Source organism: Rana temporaria, chromosome 4 (assembly GCF_905171775.1).
Source record: "Rana temporaria chromosome 4, aRanTem1.1, whole genome shotgun sequence".
In the NCBI taxonomy this organism is placed as follows: domain Eukaryota; kingdom Metazoa; phylum Chordata; class Amphibia; order Anura; family Ranidae; genus Rana; species Rana temporaria.
Genome location: NC_053492.1, coordinates 143,933,901 through 143,954,498, shown reverse-complemented (window position 1 = coordinate 143,954,498; position 20,598 = coordinate 143,933,901). Strand labels below are relative to the sequence as shown.

Below are 20,598 nucleotides of genomic sequence, written 5' to 3'. Positions count from 1 at the left end.
TTTAATAATTCAACACCAAGTTTACTTTATAGACCACTTATGTATTTATACATGTTGATCATATTGTCCCCTAATCTCCTCTTCTCAATAAATTCAGTTTTTCTAATTATTCCTCATAGCTGAGATCCTCCATGCCATGCTTATCAGTTTGGTTGCCCTTCTTTTCACTTTCTCCAGTTCCCCGATATCTTTTTTCTGAATTGGTGCCCAAACCTGAACTGATTTTTGTACAGGAACATAATGCTATCTCTCTCTCTATGGAGTCCATACTGTTTTGGAAACCTCAGCTTGGCATTGCACGTTATTATTAAAAGAGAATTCCAGCCTGAGCTTGTTTGGCTGGGCTTCTCCTATGGGTCACAGGAGTGCAATCAGTTTGGCACTCCTGTGACCCCTTTTTTAGCAGAGAGCAGTTTGAAGTCTGATGCTTGTCTCGGCCTCTCAGCAATCTGCTGAGAGACTGAGACAGCCACTCCCCACCCCTCCACAAAAAGTATCAGCACTTGTACCCTGTATTAAAAAAGTGGTATCAGTGCAACCCTAGAAAACCAGGGCCAGTGCTACCACTAGGCAAACTAGGCAGCCGTCTAGGGCGCACTGCTGATAAGGGCGCCCAGTCGCTGGTGTTCCTACTCTTCTCTTTGCAGCAAGTAACTATAACTCAGCATCAGCAGGCAGCCGCTGCTCTGTTCGCACATAGTGTCAGAGGCGCAGGAGTGGCGGAAAACACAGGACTGTGTCCCAAATAAATGGAAGCAAGGAAACATCCCCTGCTGCGCCTCTGCTCAGTCATCAGTGACCTGTGATTGCCGTTTGTGACGTGACCACAGCCAGCTCTGCCCATACGCGATTCCTAATCTTGTGTCCCCTGGCCCCACCTCGCTGTTGTAGAGTCCGCTCTCCCTATAGACCTTTCCTAATCAACGCCGGCAGTGTCAATCAAGTGCTGTAGTGCCTGGCAGCAGTGCTCTTAGCTTGGTAACAGAAGGAGCCTGCCTGGAGGAGGCTTCATTAAAAATGTGGGGTATACATGGACAGAAAAAAAAAAAAACAAGCCCTAAGGCTAATGCTGCGCTAGAAATGTAAACACAGAATACAAAATATAAAACACAGCTACTAGCACCCAAAAGTCAAATTCAGACTCATTTTGCATTTTATACATGGACAGGGCAAACGGGGTGGAGTCAGGGGTGGGGCCAAAGGGGTGGAAAAATTAGGTTTCGCCTTGGGCAGGGATATGCAATTAGCAGACCTCCAGCTGTTGCAAAACTACAAGCCTCATGGGACTTGAGACAACAGCTGGAGGTCCGCTAATTGCATATCCTTGGCCTAGGGTGTCAAAAGATTTTTGTACTTACCTGTAAAATCCATTTCTTGGAGTACATTATGGGATACAGAGTAAGCTATAAATCATGACTAGCTGGGTTATACACCAACTATAGGTGAATGGACACTGGCAGATATTGAGAGAAAGTCCTCCCCTATATAACCCCTCCCATACAGGAAGTACCACAGATTTGTACCAAGCAATGAAACCCCAGAAGAGGGGAGATGGACGTCTTTGTCCATTGACATACTCCAAGAAATGGATGTTACATGCAAGCAAAAAAATCCAGGTTTTCTTTATCGCATATATCACAGGACCCAGAGCAAGCTATAAATCATGACTGCCTGGGATGTCCCAAAGCAATGCACATGAGGAGAGGGAGACACAGAAGCCACAGTCGGACCCAAGCCCACAATGCAGTGCAGCCAAAAGCATCCCCATCCTAGTACCACATGTGTACTAGCGAGGCATATGAGCTCCTGCCACACCTAAAGGTTACATAATAAACTATTAACACTTACAATAAAGTGAATAATACTTACCAACGTCAACATCAGTAAGGATCCGGTCTACAAACTGGCACAGGATCTGTCTTGGTTTCTGAACAACAGCATCATAAGATTCAGGATTTGCCCTGAAATAAAAAAACAGAATAATTCATGGAAATTACAGGATTTATCAGTAGTTTTTTTTTAGGTTTCTATGTTTGTTTTAGTTTCTACGAGCGGATACAATTTTTACACTGATTTTACACTAGGTCTATACATATATATTTTTTTCCGTATTACTAATCATTAACCAACTATCTTAGGCTAGGTTCACATCTACACGGCTATGTAAGACGCGGTTTTGCGGGTGGTTGCAGCTACGAGAATTTGTGCAGGTCCCGCAGTGACATCACCCTCACAGGTGTAAACCTAGCCTTAAAGCTGCGAGCACTCAGGGAATAAACTACATCACCAATAAAAATAGATCAAACATAAACCTCACTGTCCGAACGTTTGAGGTCCACATCCTCTGACACATCAGAACCAGGGCTGGGAGCCGCAGCTGGGATTCTGTGTCAGAGATGTCCCTGGAAGATGGCTGGGGGGGCTGCGGTTTTTTACCCGCTCTTACCCATGCGCCGCTTCTACCCTGGCAACAAAAGCCTCCAGGATCGCCGACATCAGCGTCCACAGATCCAGCAGGTGCAGGGGCACCAGTTGCCAAATCAGGTATGACAGGGGAAGAGGCGTCTGCTTCCGACGCCATGCTGACCCACGCACCCGACACCCCCATGGACGAGAGGCAAGGTACACAGCCCACCCAACTAGCTGCCACAGAGACGAGGGGCCCCCCCAGAGAACTCACCACCCGAACCGGTCACTGCACAGCTGCTGCCCGTCTCTTCCAGCCAGAGGTGCTCCCTGAACAGCCGCTCGTGTCACTCTGCCTCTCTGTAGAGTGTCCAGGCTATTTGCGCCATCTAACCAACGCTAGAGGCCAAACTCCCTCACAAAATGGGTGCCGAGCGGCTGCCCTGTAAACAAAAAGCATGTGGCTACAAGAAAATGGCCACCGAGTGAAAGATAGGTAGCAAAACAGCGCCGGGCGCCGCCAAAATGGCCGCCGGCCGCATGGAGAAAAAAACTAGCACACAGCAGGCAGCGAATACCCGTCCCCCGCGCACATGGCAGCCGGATAGCACCCCCAGGAGAGCAGACCCCACAGCGCAGCCCCCCGCTAGTGGATGGAGCCCCTCACGACGGATCCCCGGTCAGACACAGCCAGCCTAGCTCCCAGAGCATAGGGAGGAGGAAAGGAAGGGTGGAAATCCCCTAATCGGCTTCCCCGGGAATGCCCAGCCGTGCCATCTTGCCAGACCAGGGGGACTGCTACTTACCCATCCTGCGTGGACTCACTGGAAGCATCCCTGACAGACTCATCGCCCGTGCGGTTACGGTGTGGCTATCAGCCCTGGCACACGGTGACACGGACATTTAGCCCACTCATATGTGTGCCCTGAAGCATGTAACTCACCAGCCACCCCTGGAGCAACGGGGCATGTCGTGGCCGACCCAGCTCGTAGCTAAAGGTCTGCACATGCTCGATGGCCGAAACTGGGGGGGGGGGACTACAAGGATTTGATGTCCAGCCTGTCATCCAGTCGGCAGTTGATAGTAGATCTCGGGAACAAAAAAAGTAGAAAAAAACTCCAAGACCAATGGGCCCACAGGGAGCCAGGTCCTTCTCCTATGCTAGGCAGAAAAAAAACTGAGCTGCTACAGGGAGAGGGGTTGTACCTAGAGGGACTGCCCCCTGGACGGTACTGTACAGTTTTGATGTGTGTTTAACACTTTAACATGTTTTCTGTCTAGTCCTCTCCTAATAGAAGGATAATACCCTACTGTCAAGATTGCTGCTGTGTCCGTCCATGAACGGAAGAGAAAGCAAAATTTTGGTCTCATCACTCCAAATGACTTTGTGCCTGAAGGTTTGAGGCTTGTCTGTGCTGTTTGGCGTATTGTAAGTGGGATACTTTGGAGCATTTGCAAAGTAATGGCTTTCTTCTGGCGACTCATTTTTATTTGCATCTCAAACAATTTTCCTGGCAGTTGTGGCTGAAATTTTAGTTGGTCTACCCAACCGTGGTTTAGTTTCACCAGAACCCCTCATTTTCCACATTTTGAACACTGGTGATGGGCATTCTCAATTCCTTGGATATTTTTTTATATCCCTTTCCTGTTTTATACATTTCAACTACCTTTTCTGGCAGACCCTTGGACAATTCTTTTGCTTTCCCCATGACTCAGAATCCAGAAACGTCAGTGCAGTTCTGGATGAACGATGCAAGGGTCTGTCAGGAGTCCAGAAACTCATTCACCTTTTAGGCCTTGTACACACAATCGGACAAAACCGATGAAAACGGACTGAAGTTCAGTTTCATCGGTCCAAACCGACCATGTGTGTGCCCCATCGGTCAGTTGTCCTTCGGTCCAAAAAAAGAGAACTTGCTTTAAAATTTAACCGATGGACGCCTAACCGATAGGTCAAAACCGATGGTTAGTACGCAAAAGCATCAGTTCAAAACCCGCGCATGCTCATAATCAAATCGATGCATGCTTGGAAGCATTGAACTTCATTTTTCTCTGCACGTCGTTGTGTTTTACGTCACCACGTTGGACTCGATCGTTTTTTTAACTGATGGTGTGTAGGCACATCAGACCATCAGTCCGCTTCATTGGTTAACGGATGGGAACTGTCCTTCGGACCGTTCTCATCGGATGGACGACTGTGTGTACCCGGCCTTATACACACACACGTATTACAAGAAAACAGATCACAGGTGAGGATGGTTACCTTTAATAGCCAATTAAACCCCTGTGTCAACTTGTGTGCATGTTATCAGGCCAACATCACCAGGGTATGTAAACTTTTGATCAGGGTCAATTGGGTAGTTTCTGTTGTGATTATGATCTAAAAAGAGTAAACACAGTTGACTAATAATAAATGGCTTCAGCCAAACACTTAGACCCCTTTCACACTGGGGCGGTTTGCAGGCGCTATTGTGCTAAAAATAGCGCCTGCAAACCAACCTGAAACAGCGGCTGCTGTTTCTCCAGTGTGAAAGCCCGAGGGCTTTCACACTGGAGCGATGCGCTAGCAGGACCACTCCAAAAGTCCTGCTAGCCGCATCTTTGTAGAGGGGTGTTTACCGCCCCTTCCCATTGAAAGCAATGGAGGCGCATTGCCGGCGGTATAAACCCTTTTTCGGCCGCTAGCTACCGCCGTAATGATGACAGTAAAGCGCCGCTGAAAATAGAGGAGAAGCAGGCATTCAGCCACTGAAAGAGACACATGGAGGGCATTGGTTCCTCTTTAAGCTGCCTCCTCCTGTCCAGGTGTAGAGGGGAGCCGCAAGGATCCCCTGAAGCATGGGCTTGGGTCGCAATGGCAACCCCTGTAGTTACGCCCCTGGGTGTAACATGTAATATGTTCAAAAGGTGAACCTACCCTTTAGAGAAATATGGCAATGATGATTTTTAGTTAACATATTTACTTAAAGAATAGCAGTGCTTTTGGCGTGGTAAAATTTCTGTTTACTGTACCTATGCCTATGTCATAAGCCTATGTGTATGGGCACTGCTAGTCAGAGGGCTTCTGAATGACATCCAAAAAGTATAGAAGATCTACATGTCTGCTTAAAGTGGATGTAAACCCACTCTTTTCAATTATAAAGTACTGCCATAGTGCTGAACTATAAGGATATACATGCCTCCTGCATGTATCCTTACCTTTCAAAAATCTCCCCTTTCTCTATTTGGAGCCGCCCAAAATTACAGATTTAGTGAGCAGGTCTGAAGTTCATCGCTCGGTGGGCGAACTTGTGATGTCAGCAGACTCCTCACCCACCTCTACACTCCCCTTGGCCAGAGCGCGGAGAGGCAGAGCAGTGTTCTGGGTAAAAGCAGAGCGTGCTCACGGCCCTGTCACTCCTGCATACATGTCCAGTGACAGTCGGGGATGATGGTGCAGCGGAGGGACAGCTGTGAGGGCAGAGACTGAATGGGACAGAATGGGTTTGAGATGATAGAAAGGCAACAGTAACTCTAATAACCACTCGTTACAGCCAAGGTATGCAGCATACATCTCTAAGAGCACAACACATTGAATCTTGAAGCAGATGAGCTACAGCAGCAGAAGATCACACTGGGTGCCAATTCCTGTCAGCTAAGAACAGGAAACTGAGGCTATAATTGGCATAGGCTCAGCAAAATTGGTTTAAAATTGTTTAAACCAGGGCTGTGGAGTCGGTAGATAAATGTTCCGACTCCGACTCCTCAGTTTTATGTACTTCCGACTCCGACTCCCCGACTCCGACTCCTCTGTATTAATATGCGAATGTATTTTATACATTCCTTGAGGTAAAGAAACGCAACCTACCACAGGACTACTGGCTGGGAAGCCAACAGTCTACTGTATTGCACAGTTTAAGCAAAAGACAAACACAATGAAAACAATCAAGTGGCTGGATAGTAGCAGCAGGCATAAACATCAGGAACAGGATCTTTACCAGTTCAAAAATACAAACCACATTATTTGGTTGTTTTAGAACAAAAACAAAGCTTATCTATAATGAACCAAAAACAAAATCTGTAAAACCTAGAAATGGTTTATATTAATCTTGAAATGTAGTTATAGGCTTAGCAAATGCAAATCAATTCAATGTAGAGTTCTAAGGAAGAGAATTGCCTCTTTCATAGAGGCTCTTAAGTCAGACTTTATTATTTTTAGGGCTGAAAATAATCTTTCGACACTGACTTGGGTGGGTGGCATTGCAGTAACTATTCTGGCCACATCACTAACGATCTCTGGATAAACAAGGATGGCTTCTTCAACAGTAAGTTTTGATGAGCGATCATACTTTTCAACTTCTTTTAGTGCTTTATAAAACTCCTGTTGGAATTTTTTTTATTTGGACACTTACTGGTTCTCTAACATGCGTTCCCTGTAAAAGCAGAACACAACACTATGGAAAGTATAAGTATTGCCGCTCCTAATTGTGCGTTGCGTGCCATATAGTGAAGCACATGAAAAGCATGCTTCTTCACGGTCACTTAACGTGTTCGTTTTGCGGTTACGTGAGGCACTGCATGCATTGGTCTTTATTCTTACAGTAGAGAAATCATTAATTATAACTTTTTGTGAATTGGGACATTTAAACTTGCTTTTTTTTTTTTTTAATTCCAATCTAAATTTAGTAGGAGTCGGAGTCGGTGCATTGTTTGCCGACTCCGACTCCAGGTACCCAAAATTTCCCCCGACTCCGACTCCTCGACTCCGACTCCACAGCCCTGGTTTAAACGCCACAGCCTACCCGAGTATTGTTGCTGACCACGTCCTTCCCTTTATGACGACTATTGCACCATGTCACAAAGATCAAATCATCTCACCACTGGTTCCTTGAACATGACAATGAGGTCACTGTACTCCAATGTCCTCCACAGTCACCAGATCTCAATCCAATAAAGCACATTTGGGATGTGGTGGAACGGGAGATTCACATCATGGATGTGCAGCCAACAAATCTGCAGCAACTGTGTGATACTGTCATGTCAATATGGACCAAAATCTCAGAGGAATGTTTCCATCTATGTTGAATCTATGCCATGAAGAATTAAAGCAGTTCTGAAAGTAAAAGGGGGTCCAACCCGGAACTAGCAAGGTGGTGTACCTAATAAAGTGAGCGGTGAGTGTATACACAGCGGTATTCAACACGTCACCATTTTTCTAGGAAAATAATATTTCTAAGAGCCGGTTCACACTGGGGCGACCTGCAATCCGACTTCAGGTTGCCTCAAGTCTCCCCAAGTCGCACTGTCAAGAAAAGCAATGGAAGTGAATGGGAGCCGTCTTAATACACACTACTGAAGTCGCTCCGACTTCAGAAAAGGTTCCTGTACTACTTCAATCAGACTTCTAGGCGACCTGTACCCATTGATTTCAATGCAAGTCGTCTCCAAGTCTGATCCCTGTACATAATGAGGCAACTTTTCAGGAAGCAGAGAGGAATTTACCCAGAAGCACCCAGGTACCCCCCTGTCCCCAGGCAGCCCCCACCTTCCTAGACACCGATTACTTTCAGTTTAGGCATTGTCTCTATATTCCTCTATACACCATGTCTACCAGAGCCAGGGAAGGGAATAGAAGAGAGGCTGTGGATAATGAGTCCCTTATAAGGTTCATCAAGGAGAGACCATGTCTGTATGACAAGACAGACAGACATTACAGGACCAACTGAAGAGGGACAATGCCTGGCTGCATATTTGTCGCCTGTCCTTTGAGGATTTTGATGTATTGTCCCAGACCGACCGCACTGCCAAATGCAAGTGTAACCTTTATTATAGGTCTGTTTTCCTTCACTAGGCATGATGGTTGTAGTTCCATACAGGCCACTTGTTTTCACAGAGAATGGGGGCATGAACTCCCCCTTGTCTACATCCCTACCCAGCTCTGAGCACCATGCCTTGTTTCCAACCCCTACTCACCTCCAAAGACTACCCCTTCTGGCCATTTGTGGTACTAACAGTTTTGTATAGAACTTCTTACCAAGACAAGCAGTATAATAGATACCTTGCAGACCGCAACAATAGAACACACCAGAAACAGTAGATGCCCTGTCGGCAAAAAGTAGATGCCCTGTCGGCAACAGTAGATCCCCATACAACAACAGTAGATCCCTAACAGGAACACTATTTCACATGACAACAATAGATCATTGACAACAGTATATCCCTACCAGGATCAATAGATCCCCTTACAACATCAGTAGATTCCTGACAGGAACAATAGATTCCTGACAACAGTAGATCTCTGACAACAAGAGATCCCCTTAGAACGGGGATATGCAATTAGCGGACCTCCAGCTGTTGCAGAACTACAAGTCCCATGAGGCATAGCAAGACTCTGACAGCCACAAGCATGACACCAGAGTCAGAAGCATGATGGGACTTGTAGTTTTGCAACAGCTGGAGGTCCGCTAATTGCATATCCCTGCCTTAGAACAACAGTAGATCCCTAACAGGAACACTAGTTCCCCTGACAACAATAGATCCCTGACAGGAACAACAGATCCCCCTTCCAACATCAGTAGATCCCTGACTGGAACAATAGATCTACTGACAACAAAAATAGATCACTGAAAACAGTAGATCTCTGACAGGAACAATACATCCCCTTACAACAACAGTAGATCCCTAACAGGAACACTAGTTCCCCTTACAACAATAGATCCCTGACAAGAGTAAATCCCTGACAGGAACAATAGATCCATGACATGAACAATAGATCCACTTACAACACTAGATACCTAACAGGAACACTAGTTTCCCTGACAACAACAGTAGATCTCTGACAGGAACAATAGATCCCCTGACAACAATAGATCCATGACAACAGTAGATCCCTGACAGGAACAATAGTTCATGTGACAACAACAATAGATCCCTCACAACAGTAGATCCCTAACAGGAACACCAGTTCCCCTGACAACAATAGATCCCCTTAAAACAACAGTAGATCCCTAACAGGAACACCAGTTCCCCTGACAACAATAGATCCCCTTAAAACAACAGTAGATCCCTAACAGGAACACTAGTTTCCCAGACAACAACAATAGATCCCTGATAAGAGTAGATCCCTGACAGGAACAATAGATCCACTTACAACAACAGTAGATACCTAACATGAACACTAGTTCCCCTGACAACAACAGTAGATCTCTGACAGGAACAATAGATCCCCTGATAACAATGTTTCAAAGAAAACAACAAGTAATGCACTCAACTGCCATGGCCTGTATGCACACTCACCACGCAAGACTTCATTGCTGAAGAAAAAGCTTTTTGAAGGTTTGCTACACAACATTAAGAGGCAGTTTACACAGGGGCGACTCGTCAGGGTCTGCTTTGTTCAATGGAACCGTTCTAATAGGATCGACTCAAGTCGCTCCGACTTAGAAAAAGGTTCTTGCACGACTTTGGGGGCAACTTGCATTGACTTCAATACAGATTTTATTTTGTAAAACCCCTGTGTGCTCTTAGACAATCCTGTGAAATAATGGGAGAATATAGTCTGATCAGATGAGACCAAAATGTAACTCTTTGGATGCCATAATAAACATGACGCTGCACATCACCCCAACAGTGAAGTTTGGGGTGAGAACATCATGCTGTGAGGGTTGTTTTTCAGCATACGGTACTGACAAACTTCATATCGTTGAAGGAAGGATGAATGGAAAAATGTACCAAGACATTCTTGAGAATAATCTTCTGCCATCTACAAGGATGAAGAAGATGAAACGAGGGAGGATATTTCAGCAAGACAATAATCCCAAACACAAAGCCAAGGAAACTCTCAATTGGTTTCATAGAAAGAAAATAAAGCTGCTGGAATGGCCCAGCCAATCACCCGACTTGAATCCAATAGAAAATCTCTGGAAAGAACTAAAGATCATAGAAGAGGCCCACGTACCCATCAATATCTGAAGAGTGTTTGTGAGGAAGAATGGGCCAAAACCACACCTGAGAAATACATGCGACTAGTTTCTCCATACAGGAGGCGTCTTCAAGCTGTCATTACCAACAAAGGATTTTGTACCAAGTATTAAATACATTTCAGTTACCGTGTTCAATAACACAAAACTTCATCTCTGAACTTATTTTTATTTTAATGTATGTATTATGGGTTGTTAACGACGTAAACATTTCATGTAAAAAAAAAAAACGGTGACGTGTTCAATGCTTATTTTACCTGCTGTAGATGTAAAGCACTGTGTAAATTCTATAAAAATACCTGTAATAATTCTGACCAATAAAATGAAAGCAATTACAAGCTTGGAGTTTTTCCTGCTGCCAGGAGAATAGGTCTGACTGGGTTAGTCATTGTATATCTATATCCTCTGATAAAAGCACAACTATCCTCCTGTCACACACTGCACAAGGCACAGCTACTTCCATTAGGCCAGAGCTACTCTATTACACAAGCTTTGGAGATGACACACACGTTTCTGAGGCAGTCCAGCAGCTGTGGAACCACAGGTCTCAGCATGCCTCGCCAGCCTAGTGTGCTCCACAGCAGCTGGAAGACAGCACGGACATTTACCCCGCCAGTTCCCGCAGGGCCGGGATCATAGAGGCCATCTCCAAGCCGGGGTACGCCGCCATCCTCACTTCCTACTGACAGCCAAGTTCGCGGCATCCCAGTCCGAATAATCGTCACGGAGCATGCGCAGCCCGGCTACGGAGGCCGCCCGACACCAAACCTCCTCAGACATCGCGAGGACGTGCTGTATGCAGGGAGGAGAGCGCGTAGAGGGGAGCTCAGGGCGCTGTGTGCTGGGAGGGCAGCGCAGAGCAGAGAGCGTTGTGTGCGAGGAGTGGAATAGAGAGCGCTCTGTGCGGGAAAGGGAGCGCTGTATGCAGGGAGCGCTCTGTGCGGGAAGGGGAGGAGAGCGATGTGTGCGAGGAAGAGAGCAGAGAGTTCTGTCTGCAGGGAGAAGAGCAGAGAGCGCTGTGTGCGGGAAGGGGAGCGATGTGTGCAGGGAGGAGAGCAGAGAGCGCTGTGTGCAGGGAGGAGAGGGCTGTATGCAGGGAGGAGAGGGCTGTATGCAGGGAGGAGAGCAGAGAGCGATGTGTGCGAGGAAGAGAGCTCTGTCTGCAGGGAGGAGAGCAGAGAGCGCTGTGTGCAGGGAGGAGAGCAGAGAGCTCTGTCTGCAGGGAGGAGAGGGCTGTATGCAGGGAGGAGAGGGCTGTATGCAGGGAGGAGAGCAGAGAGCGATGTGTGCGAGGAAGAGAGCTCTGTCTGCAGGGAGGAGAGCAGAGAGCGCTGTGTGCAGGGAGGAGAGCAGAGAGCGCTGTGTGCGGGAAGGGGAGCGATGTGTGCAGGGAGGAGAGCAGAGAGCGATGTGTGCGAGGAAGAGAGCAGAAAGCTCTGTCTGCAGGGAGGAGAGCGCTGTGTGCAGGGAGGAGAGCAGAGAGCGCTGTGTGCGGGAAGGGGAGCGCTGTCTGCAAGGTGGAGAGCAGAGAGTGCTGTGTGCGGGAAGGGGAGAGCTGTGTGCAGGGAGGAGAGAGCGCTGTGTGCGGGAAGGGGAGAGCTGTGTGCAGGGAGGAGAGAGCGCTGTGTGCGGGAAGGGGAGAGCTGTGTGCAGGGAGGAGAGCAGAGAGCGCTGTGTGCGGGAAGGGGAGCGCCGTGTGCAGGGAGGAGAGCAGAGAGCGCTGTGTGCGGGAAGGGGAGCGATGTGTGCAGGGAGGAGAGCAGAGAGCGATGTGTGCGGGAAGGGGAGCGATGTGTGCAGGGAGGAGAGCGATGTGTGCGGGAAGGGGAGCGCTGTGTGCAGGGAGGAGAGCAGAGAGCGCTGTGTGCGGGAAGGGGAGCGCCGTGTGCAGGGAGGAGAGCAGAGAGCGATGTGTGCGGGAAGGGGAGCGATGTGTGCGGGAAGGGGAGCGATGTGTGCAGGGAGGAGAGCGATGTGTGCGGGAAGGGGAGCGCTGTGTGCAGGGAGGAGAGCAGAGAGCGCTGTGTGCGGGAAGGGGAGCGCCGTGTGCAGGGAGGAGAGCAGAGAGCGCTGTGTGCGGGAAGGGGAGCGATGTGTGCGGGAAGGGGAGCGATGTGTGCAGGGAGGAGAGCGATGTGTGCGGGAAGGGGAGCGCTGTGTGCAGGGAGGAGAGCAGAGAGCGCTGTGTGCGGGAAGGGGAGCGCCGTGTGCAGGGAGGAGAGCAGAGAGCGCTGTGTGCGGGAAGGGGAGCGCTGTGTGCAGGGAGGAGAGCAGAGAGCGCTGTGTGCGGGAAGGGGAGCGCCGTGTGCAGGGAGGAGAGCAGAGAGCGCTGTGTGCGGGAAGGGGAGCGATGTGTGCGGGAAGGGGAGCGATGTGTGCGGGAAGGGGAGCGCTGTGTGCAGGGAGGAGAGCAGAGAGCGATGTGTGCGGGAAGGGGAGCGATGTGTGCAGGGAGGAGAGCCGAGAGCGCTGTGTGCGGGAAGGGGAGCGATGTGTGCAGGGAGGAGAGCGATGTGTGCGGGAAGGGGAGCGCTGTGTGCAGGGAGGAGAGCAGAGAGCGCTGTGTGCGGGAAGGGGAGCGCTGTGTGCGGGAAGGGGAGCGCTGTGTGCAGGGAGGAGAGCGATGTGTGCGGGAAGGGGAGCGCTGTGTGCAGGGAGGAGAGCCGAGAGCGCTGTGTGCGGGAAGGGGAGCGATGTGTGCAGGGAGGAGAGCGATGTGTGCGGGAAGGGGAGCGCTGTGTGCAGGGAGGAGAGCAGAGAGCGCTGTGTGCGGGAAGGGGAGCGATGTGTGCAGGGAGGAGAGCAGAGAGCGCTGTGTGCGGGAAGGGGAGCGCTGTGTGCGGGAAGGGGAGGAGAGCGTAGAGGGCTGTGTGGAGCAATGTAGTGCTGAGAGTGTTATGTACTGTATATTCTTACTGTTTTATCTTAGTGATATTAAATCTAAAAATGAATGCATTCCTTGCATTAACCACTTGGTTACTGGCCCATAGTCAAAAGACGTCCTGTTTTTAAAGATGGATATCTCAGTAACGGCAGCAGCTGCTGCCACAACTGAGGTATCCATCTTTAGTGCCGACGGTCCTGTACACGATAACGGCGGTCTCCGCGGCGAATTCGCCGCGAGATCGCCGTTATCGGTGGCGGGAGAGGGGCCCCCTCCCGCCGCTGTAACGCGCCCTCCGCCACTTACCGGAGCCGTCGGTAGCGGCGGAGGGGATCGCGACCATCCGGCAGCTGAGCGGGGACGAGACTGAAGGAAAAATCTCCTTCGCCCGTCCCCCATAGCTCTGCTGGGCGGAAGTGACGTCAAAACGTCAGTCCCGCCCAGCCTCTTAAAGAGACATTTTCTTTATCGTTACATCACGGGACACAGAGCGGCATTCATTACTATATGGGTTATATGGAGTACCTTCAGGTGTAGACACTGGCAATCTTCAAACAGGAAATGCCCCTCCCTATATAACCCCCTCCCATAGGAGGAGTACCTCAGTTTTTTCGCCAGTGTCTTAGGTGTTAGTCATGGTTTAGCTTGCCTCCGCATCCTTGGGATTAGGTGAGCTACCGGTTCTGTCCAAAAAAGCCTGAGCGCTAAAGTGGTCAGTAACCGGACCCCAAACCCTTGGGGTATAGCCCATAATGCTTTCTTTTCAAGAGAGCTGGACCCTGGGCCCAGAACTTAGAAAACCTTTGGGCGCCTAATGTTTTCTGTTTGCCAGGGTGCTGTATGGGCCCAGGACAGTGGATCCTTCATGGAAGAAGAAGGTTCCCAGGGCCTGAAGGTCTAGACATCCCCACGGAGATGGGGGAAGATTGGGCCTCTTGCTTTGCAAAGTCCTGCGGCATGGAGCAGGTAAGTAAGGGGAAAACTTGCGGAACTTGGCTCTTAGCAAGTTTTTTCTGGGAGGTCACAGGGGACATGCCTAAAAGTTATGCATTGCATCTGGCAAACCAGTCACATATCATGAAGATAGGATGGCTCTATATGTTATTATTCCCCTTAAAAAGTGACCTCCCTGGTAGTGTTGGAAAAGCTGTGAGTGGGGCCTTTTGTGTACAAATGTATGTGTGTGTCAGAGAGCTATGCTTACCTGCAAGCCTCCAGGCGATGCTCTATCCAGTCCTCTTCCTCATGCCTGCAAAGCAGGCAAAACGCTGACCTCCTCGTGGGTTCCAGGCCTGCGGCTGCAGGAACAGAGAGGCCCTTCCTCCCAACCCCCCCGTCGGCGGGCGCGCGCGCGGTGCGCGTGCACGTGTTATAGACGCATTTGGCGCCGTTTTAGCTGGGGGGGAAGGGCGGGTCAGTGGTTTAAGGAAGGGGCGGCCCTTCCTTAGATGCCACAGCTCATTCAAATACTTGGCTTGAGGGAGGAAGGACTGGAGTGAAGCACGGGGCGCTGAGGACACACAGTGGCCAGAAAGAATACTACAGTCTTCAGAAGATTGTGGTTTAGCCTAGGAATAGGCTGTTTTTTCTTTTCCATCTCATAGTCTTTTCTTTGGCAATACTACTCAGGGGGATAGAATGTTTTTTCTTGCCTAGATTGAAAAAAAAAAAAAAAAGGAAAAGTTTTTCTTTGAAAAAAAAAAAAAAAAAAAAGTGTCATCTGGGGTAGAGGAAACATTTTTTATTCCCCAAACAGGTGTCTGGGCATTTAACTATTTATAAGTCCCAGGTACCAATAAGTAGCAGGTGTACCTCGGTATTGTACCATGGCATCAAGGAACAAGTCAGAGGGTACAAAAGGTGGGGATTCCCCCACAGATTCTGAGGTCTCGGATAGAGCTATGCCGCTGCTTTCCCCACTGGGAGCCTTTGGGCCATCGGGATCTGGGACTGGAGCTGACGCGAGTCAACCCAACCCAACCCTAAGATGGTCACGGAGGAGGTGTTACTCACCTCTTTAAATGAAATGCGGAGAAGCATGGGAGAAATGATAGCCGCAGCTATGCGGGGTAGTAAGCGGAATAGATCTCCGTCACCCGTGCGCGGACCCTCGGAAGAGGAGGTCCTTTCCTCTGGGGAATTGGACAACCTCTTGGACAAGGACCAAGTAGGTTCAGGGATCGAGGATCCGGATACTGAGGAATCTGGGGCAGTCTCCCTGTGGGAGAGCTGGTGGATTCAAGGCTTGACGGACTTGGTCCATAAGGCATTCAACCTGCCTGTACCAGATCTCCAGGTATCAACGGTTTCAGCTTTGGGCTCACTGAGGGCGCCTCAAAGCAGTGCTGTGTTTCCGATCCATCCTCTATTGGAGGGAGTCTTGTTCCAAGATTGGAACAAACCAGACAAGGTTTTCTTACCACCTAAAGAAATTTTCTGTCTTGTATCCTATGGAAGAAAAGTTTTACAAGAGATGGGCTTCTCCTGCAGTAGACGCAGCCATCTCATGTGTTAACAAGTCGTTAACATGCCCTGTAGAAAACATACAGGTTTTCAAAGATCCAGTTGATAAGCGCTTGGAAGCACTACTTAAGAACTCCTTCACTTCTGCAGGGGCAGTAGTACAGCCAGCCGTGGCTGCGATTGGAGTCGCTCAAGCTTTATCGGATCAATTTAAGCAAATGATTGAACTTATTCCTGCCGAGCAGGCAGAAGAATTTTCGGATGTCCCTAAGGCCATATGTTTTACGGTAGACGCAATCAAGGATTCTATCCAGCAAGCGTCACGTTTATCGTTATCCCTTATCCATATGAGAAGGCTCTTATGGTTAAAAAGCTGGGAGGCTGAGCCCCCATGCAAGAAGCTCCTGGTAGGGTTCCCCTTCCATGGAGGACGGCTCTTCGGAGAGGACCTAGATAAATACATTCAGACCATTTCAAGCGGCAAGAGTACTCTCTTGCCAACTAAGAAGAAGGTTCATGGGCCTGCGTTTAAACGACAGTCCTCCCCTGGGCAGGGGCCCTCTAATGCCAAGCAGTATCGACGGCCTCCTGCAAGAACAAACTTCGGCTTCAACAGCAGATCACAAGGACAGGCTGTTAGAGGCAAGAGGCAGTGGTTTCGCAAACCAGCAAAACCAGCCCCCAAGTCTACCTTATGAAGGGGCGCCCCCACCCACGAAGGTGGGGGGAAGGCTGCGACTCTTTTCGGAGATTTGGGAAGCCAGCATTCCCGACGAGTGGGTACGGTCTTCCGTGGCCACAGGCTACAAGCTAGAGTTCCTAAGGTTTCCTCCTCCTCATTTCCAGGAGTCGAGGATTCCAAACGATCTGGAGAAAGGAGCCGCATTAAGATCGGCTCTAGATCATCTACTTTCCCAGGAAGTAATAGTAGAGGTACCAGTCCTGGAACAGGGACTGGGTTTCTACTCCAACCTATTCATCATCCCAAAGCCCAATGGAGATGTCAGGCCAATTTTGGACCTAAAGATGGTAAATGCATACTTAAGGGTCCGCTCATTTCGGATGGAATCCGTGCGGTCAGCAGCTGCCACACTCCAAAAGGACGACTTCATGGCGTCCATAGACATAAAGGATGCCTACCTTCATGTTCCAATTTATCAGCCACATCAAAGATATCTACGCTTTATGGTGGCTTCACGTCATTTCCAATTCGTGGCGCTTCCCTTCGGGTTGGCTACGGCCCCCCGGGTGTTCACGAAGGTTCTAGCTCCAATCCTAGCCAAGCTAAGGATCCAAGGGGTCACGATCCTAGCATACCTGGACGACCTCCTAGTCATAGACCACTCGTCTCCCGGCTTGGAGCGAGCAGTGGCCCTCACGGTCCAATACCTCGAGAGGTTCGGCTGGGTCCTAAATCGAGAAAAGTCAGCATTCCAGCCCACAAGGCAGTTGGAATATCTCGGCATGAGATTAGACACAGAACAACAAAGGGTGTTCCTACCTCTGAGGAAGGTCAAAGCCATCAAGGAATTAATCCTACTGGTTCTAAGCAAGAAAGAACCGACTATTCGCCTAGGTATGAGACTACTAGGCAAGATGGTGGCTACATTCGAGGCGGTACCATACGCCCAGAGCCACACTCGCATCCTGCAGGCAGCCATCCTGTCAGCATGGAGCAGAAGGCCACAGGCCTTGGATATCCCGTTGCCACTCTCATCAAGAGTCCGGCAAAGTCTGTGTTGGTGGTTAGACCCTCAGAATCTACTGAAGGGAAAGTCTTTCAGCCCAGTAGCTTGGAAGATAGTGACCACAGACGCCAGCCTGACGGGCTGGGGAGCAATTGTGGATGGTTCCACTCGCCAAGGTATTTGGGCAAAGCCAGAGAAGCTGTTACCCATCAACATCTTGGAGCTCAGAGCTGTTCGACTAGCCCTCAGGGCTTGGACGTCGAAATTGCAGGGGTTCCCGGTGAGAATTCAATCAGACAATGCCACGGCTGTGGCATACATAAATCACCAAGGGGGAACCAGGAGTCAGGCCGCTCAGAGAGAAGTGAGCTTGATTCTCCTATGGGCAGAGGCTCATGTGCCCTGCATATCGGCAATATTCATTCCCGGAGTGGACAACTTTCAGGCGGACTTCTTAAGCCGCCAGACTCTATGGCCGGGGGAATGGTCTCTGCATCCACAAGTCTTTCAAGCACTCTGCCAAAGATGGGGAGTGCCGGACGTGGATATCATGGCATCGAGACTCAACAAGAAGCTAGACAGGTTCATGTCCCGCTCAAGGGATCCGATGGCCTGCGGAACCGATGCTCTGGTTTGCCCTTGGTATCAGTTCAAACTTCTTTATGCGTTTCCCCCGCTCCAGTTACTACCCCGCCTGCTGCGCAGGATCAGGGTGGAGCGCATACCAGTCATCCTGGTAGCTCCAGCATGGCCCAGAAGGGCATGGTACTCACTAATCCTAAGGATGGTAGTGGGAAACCCTTGGACTCTGCCTCTAAGGCCAGACCTGCTATCGCAAGGTCCGATCCTCCACCCTGCCTTACGGCATCTAAATTTGACGGCCTGGAAGCTGAATCCTTGATTCTCAGGGGTAGAGGTCTGTCTCAGAAGGTAATCTCTACCCTAATCAGAGCCAGGAAACCGGTCTCTAGGGTGATTTATCACAGGGTCTGGAAGGCCTATATAGGCTGGTGCGAGTCCAAGCTATGGCTTCCTCGCAGGTTCACCATAGATAGAGTTTTAAGTTTTCTCCAGCTAGGAGTGGATAAAGGATTGGCATTAAGCACAATCAAAGGACAGATTTCTGCCCTGTCAGTGTGGTTTCAGCGGCCGCTGGCCACCCACTCGCTGGTTAAGACCTTCCTTCAAGGGGTCTTACGTATTAAACCTCCAGTTAAATCCCCGCTTTGTCCGTGGGATTTAAATCTTGTCCTGTCAAGTTTACAGAAACAACCGTTTGAGCCGTTGGCTGAAGTTCCTTTGGTTCTACTGACAAGGAAGTTGGTATTTTTGGTTGCCATAGTTTCCGCAAGAAGAGTTTCGGAACTGGCAGCCTTATCCTGTAAGGAACCATATCTTATATTTCATAAGGACAAGGTCGTTCTCCGCCCTCATCCTTCCTTCCTACCGAAGGTCATATCCAGTTTTCATTTGAACCAGGATTTGGTATTACCATCCTTCTTCCCTAAACCTACTTCCAGAAAGGAAGGGTTGCTGCATACCTTGGATATTGTCAGGGCCATGAAGGCCTATCTTAAAGCTACAGAGAAAATCCGAAAAACAGATGTGCTGTTTATTCTACCGGATGGGCCCAAGAAGGGGCAGGCAGCTGCAAAGTCCACCATTTCTAGGTGGATCAAGCAATTAATCACTCAGGCCTACGGCTTGAAAGGGTTGCCTCCTCCAGTATCATTAAAGGCTCATTCTACTAGAGCCATGGGCGCCTCCTGGGCAGCACACCACCAGATCTCTATGGCTCAAGTTTGCAAGGCGGCAACCTGGTCTTCTGTCCACACATTTACAAAATTCTACAAGTTGGACGTAAGAAGGAATACTGATACTGCCTTCGGGCAGGCAGTGCTGCAAGCTGCAGTTTGAGACCCTCGGATCCCGGGGGCTCCTCTTTTTTTGAGTTAAATTTAAAATTTAAGATTATTTTCTCAAATAAGTTGGATTTATTATGATTTGAGTATATCTCTAATTTAAATCCTTTTGTCTTGGAGATGTTCTCCCTCCCCTCATTGTAAGCATTGCTTTGGGACATCCCACATAGTAATGAATGCCGCTCTGTGTCCCGTGATGTAACGATAAAGAAAAAGAGATTTTTAATACAGCTTACCTGTAAAATCTTTTTCTTGGAGTACATCACGGGACACAGAGCTCCCACCCCTCTTTTTGAGGACCATTTTGGGAGGCATACTGCTTGCTACAAAACTGAGGTACTCCTCCTATGGGAGGGGGTTATATAGGGAGGGGCATTTCCTGTTTGAAGATTGCCAGTGTCTACACCTGAAGGTACTCCATATAACCCATATAGTAATGAATGCCGCTCTGTGTCCCGTGATGTACTCCAAGAAAAAGATTTTACAGGTAAGCTGTATTAAAAATCTCTTTTTTTTTTTTGTCATTTGAAAAAATGACATTTCCAAATTTTTTTTTTTTTTTTTGCATTTAAGCCCAAATATGAGATCTGAGGTCTTTTTGACCCCAGATCTCATATTTAAGAGGACCTGTCATGCTTTTTTCTATTACAAGGGATGTTTACATTCCTTGTAATAGGAATAAAAGTGATAATTTTTTTATTTTTTTTTATTTCAGTGTTAAAAATTGTAAAATAACTAAAAATAAATGCGAAAAGCAAAAAAAAATTTTTTAAAGCGCCCCGTCGAGCTCGCGCGTAGAAGCGAACGTATACGCGAGTAGCGCCGACATATGAAAACGGTATTCAAACCACACAAGTGAGGTATCGCCGCGATCGTTAGAGCGAGAGCAATAATTTTAGCCTTAGGCCTACTCTGTAACTCAAAAAATGCAACCTGTAGAATTTTTTAAACGTCGCCTATCAAGATTTTTAAGGGTAAAAGTTTGACGCCATGCCACGAGCGGGCGCAATTTTTAAGCGTGACATGTTGGGTATCATTTTACTCGGCGTAACATTATCTTTCACAATATATAAAAAAATTGGGCCAAATTTATTGTTGTGTTATTTTTTAATTTAAAAAAGTGATTTTTTTCCAAAAAAAGTGCGCTTGTAAGACCGCTGCGCAAATACGGTGTGACAAAAAGTATTGCAATGACTGCCATTTTATTCTCTAGGGTGTTAGAAAAAAAAATATATATAATGTTTGGGGGTTTTAAGTAATATTCTAGCAAAAAAAAC

General features: G+C 48.5%; 1 protein-coding gene across 1 annotated transcript in view; it reads right to left on the bottom strand.

Moving 5' to 3' along the window:
- The window catches only part of ATR (ATR serine/threonine kinase), a 130,990-nt gene extending 119,892 nt beyond the window's left edge, over positions 1-11,098 (bottom strand). Inside the window, exons 1-2 of the mRNA XM_040349120.1 lie at positions 10,973-11,098; positions 1,870-1,961 (exon numbers count right to left, since the gene is read on the bottom strand). Of these exons, the coding sequence (XP_040205054.1) occupies positions 1,870-1,961; positions 10,973-11,034 (154 nt within the window). The 5' untranslated portion in view covers positions 11,035-11,098. The remainder of the gene's footprint in view (positions 1-1,869; positions 1,962-10,972) is intronic.
- Positions 11,099-20,598: the final 9,500 nt, after the last annotated feature.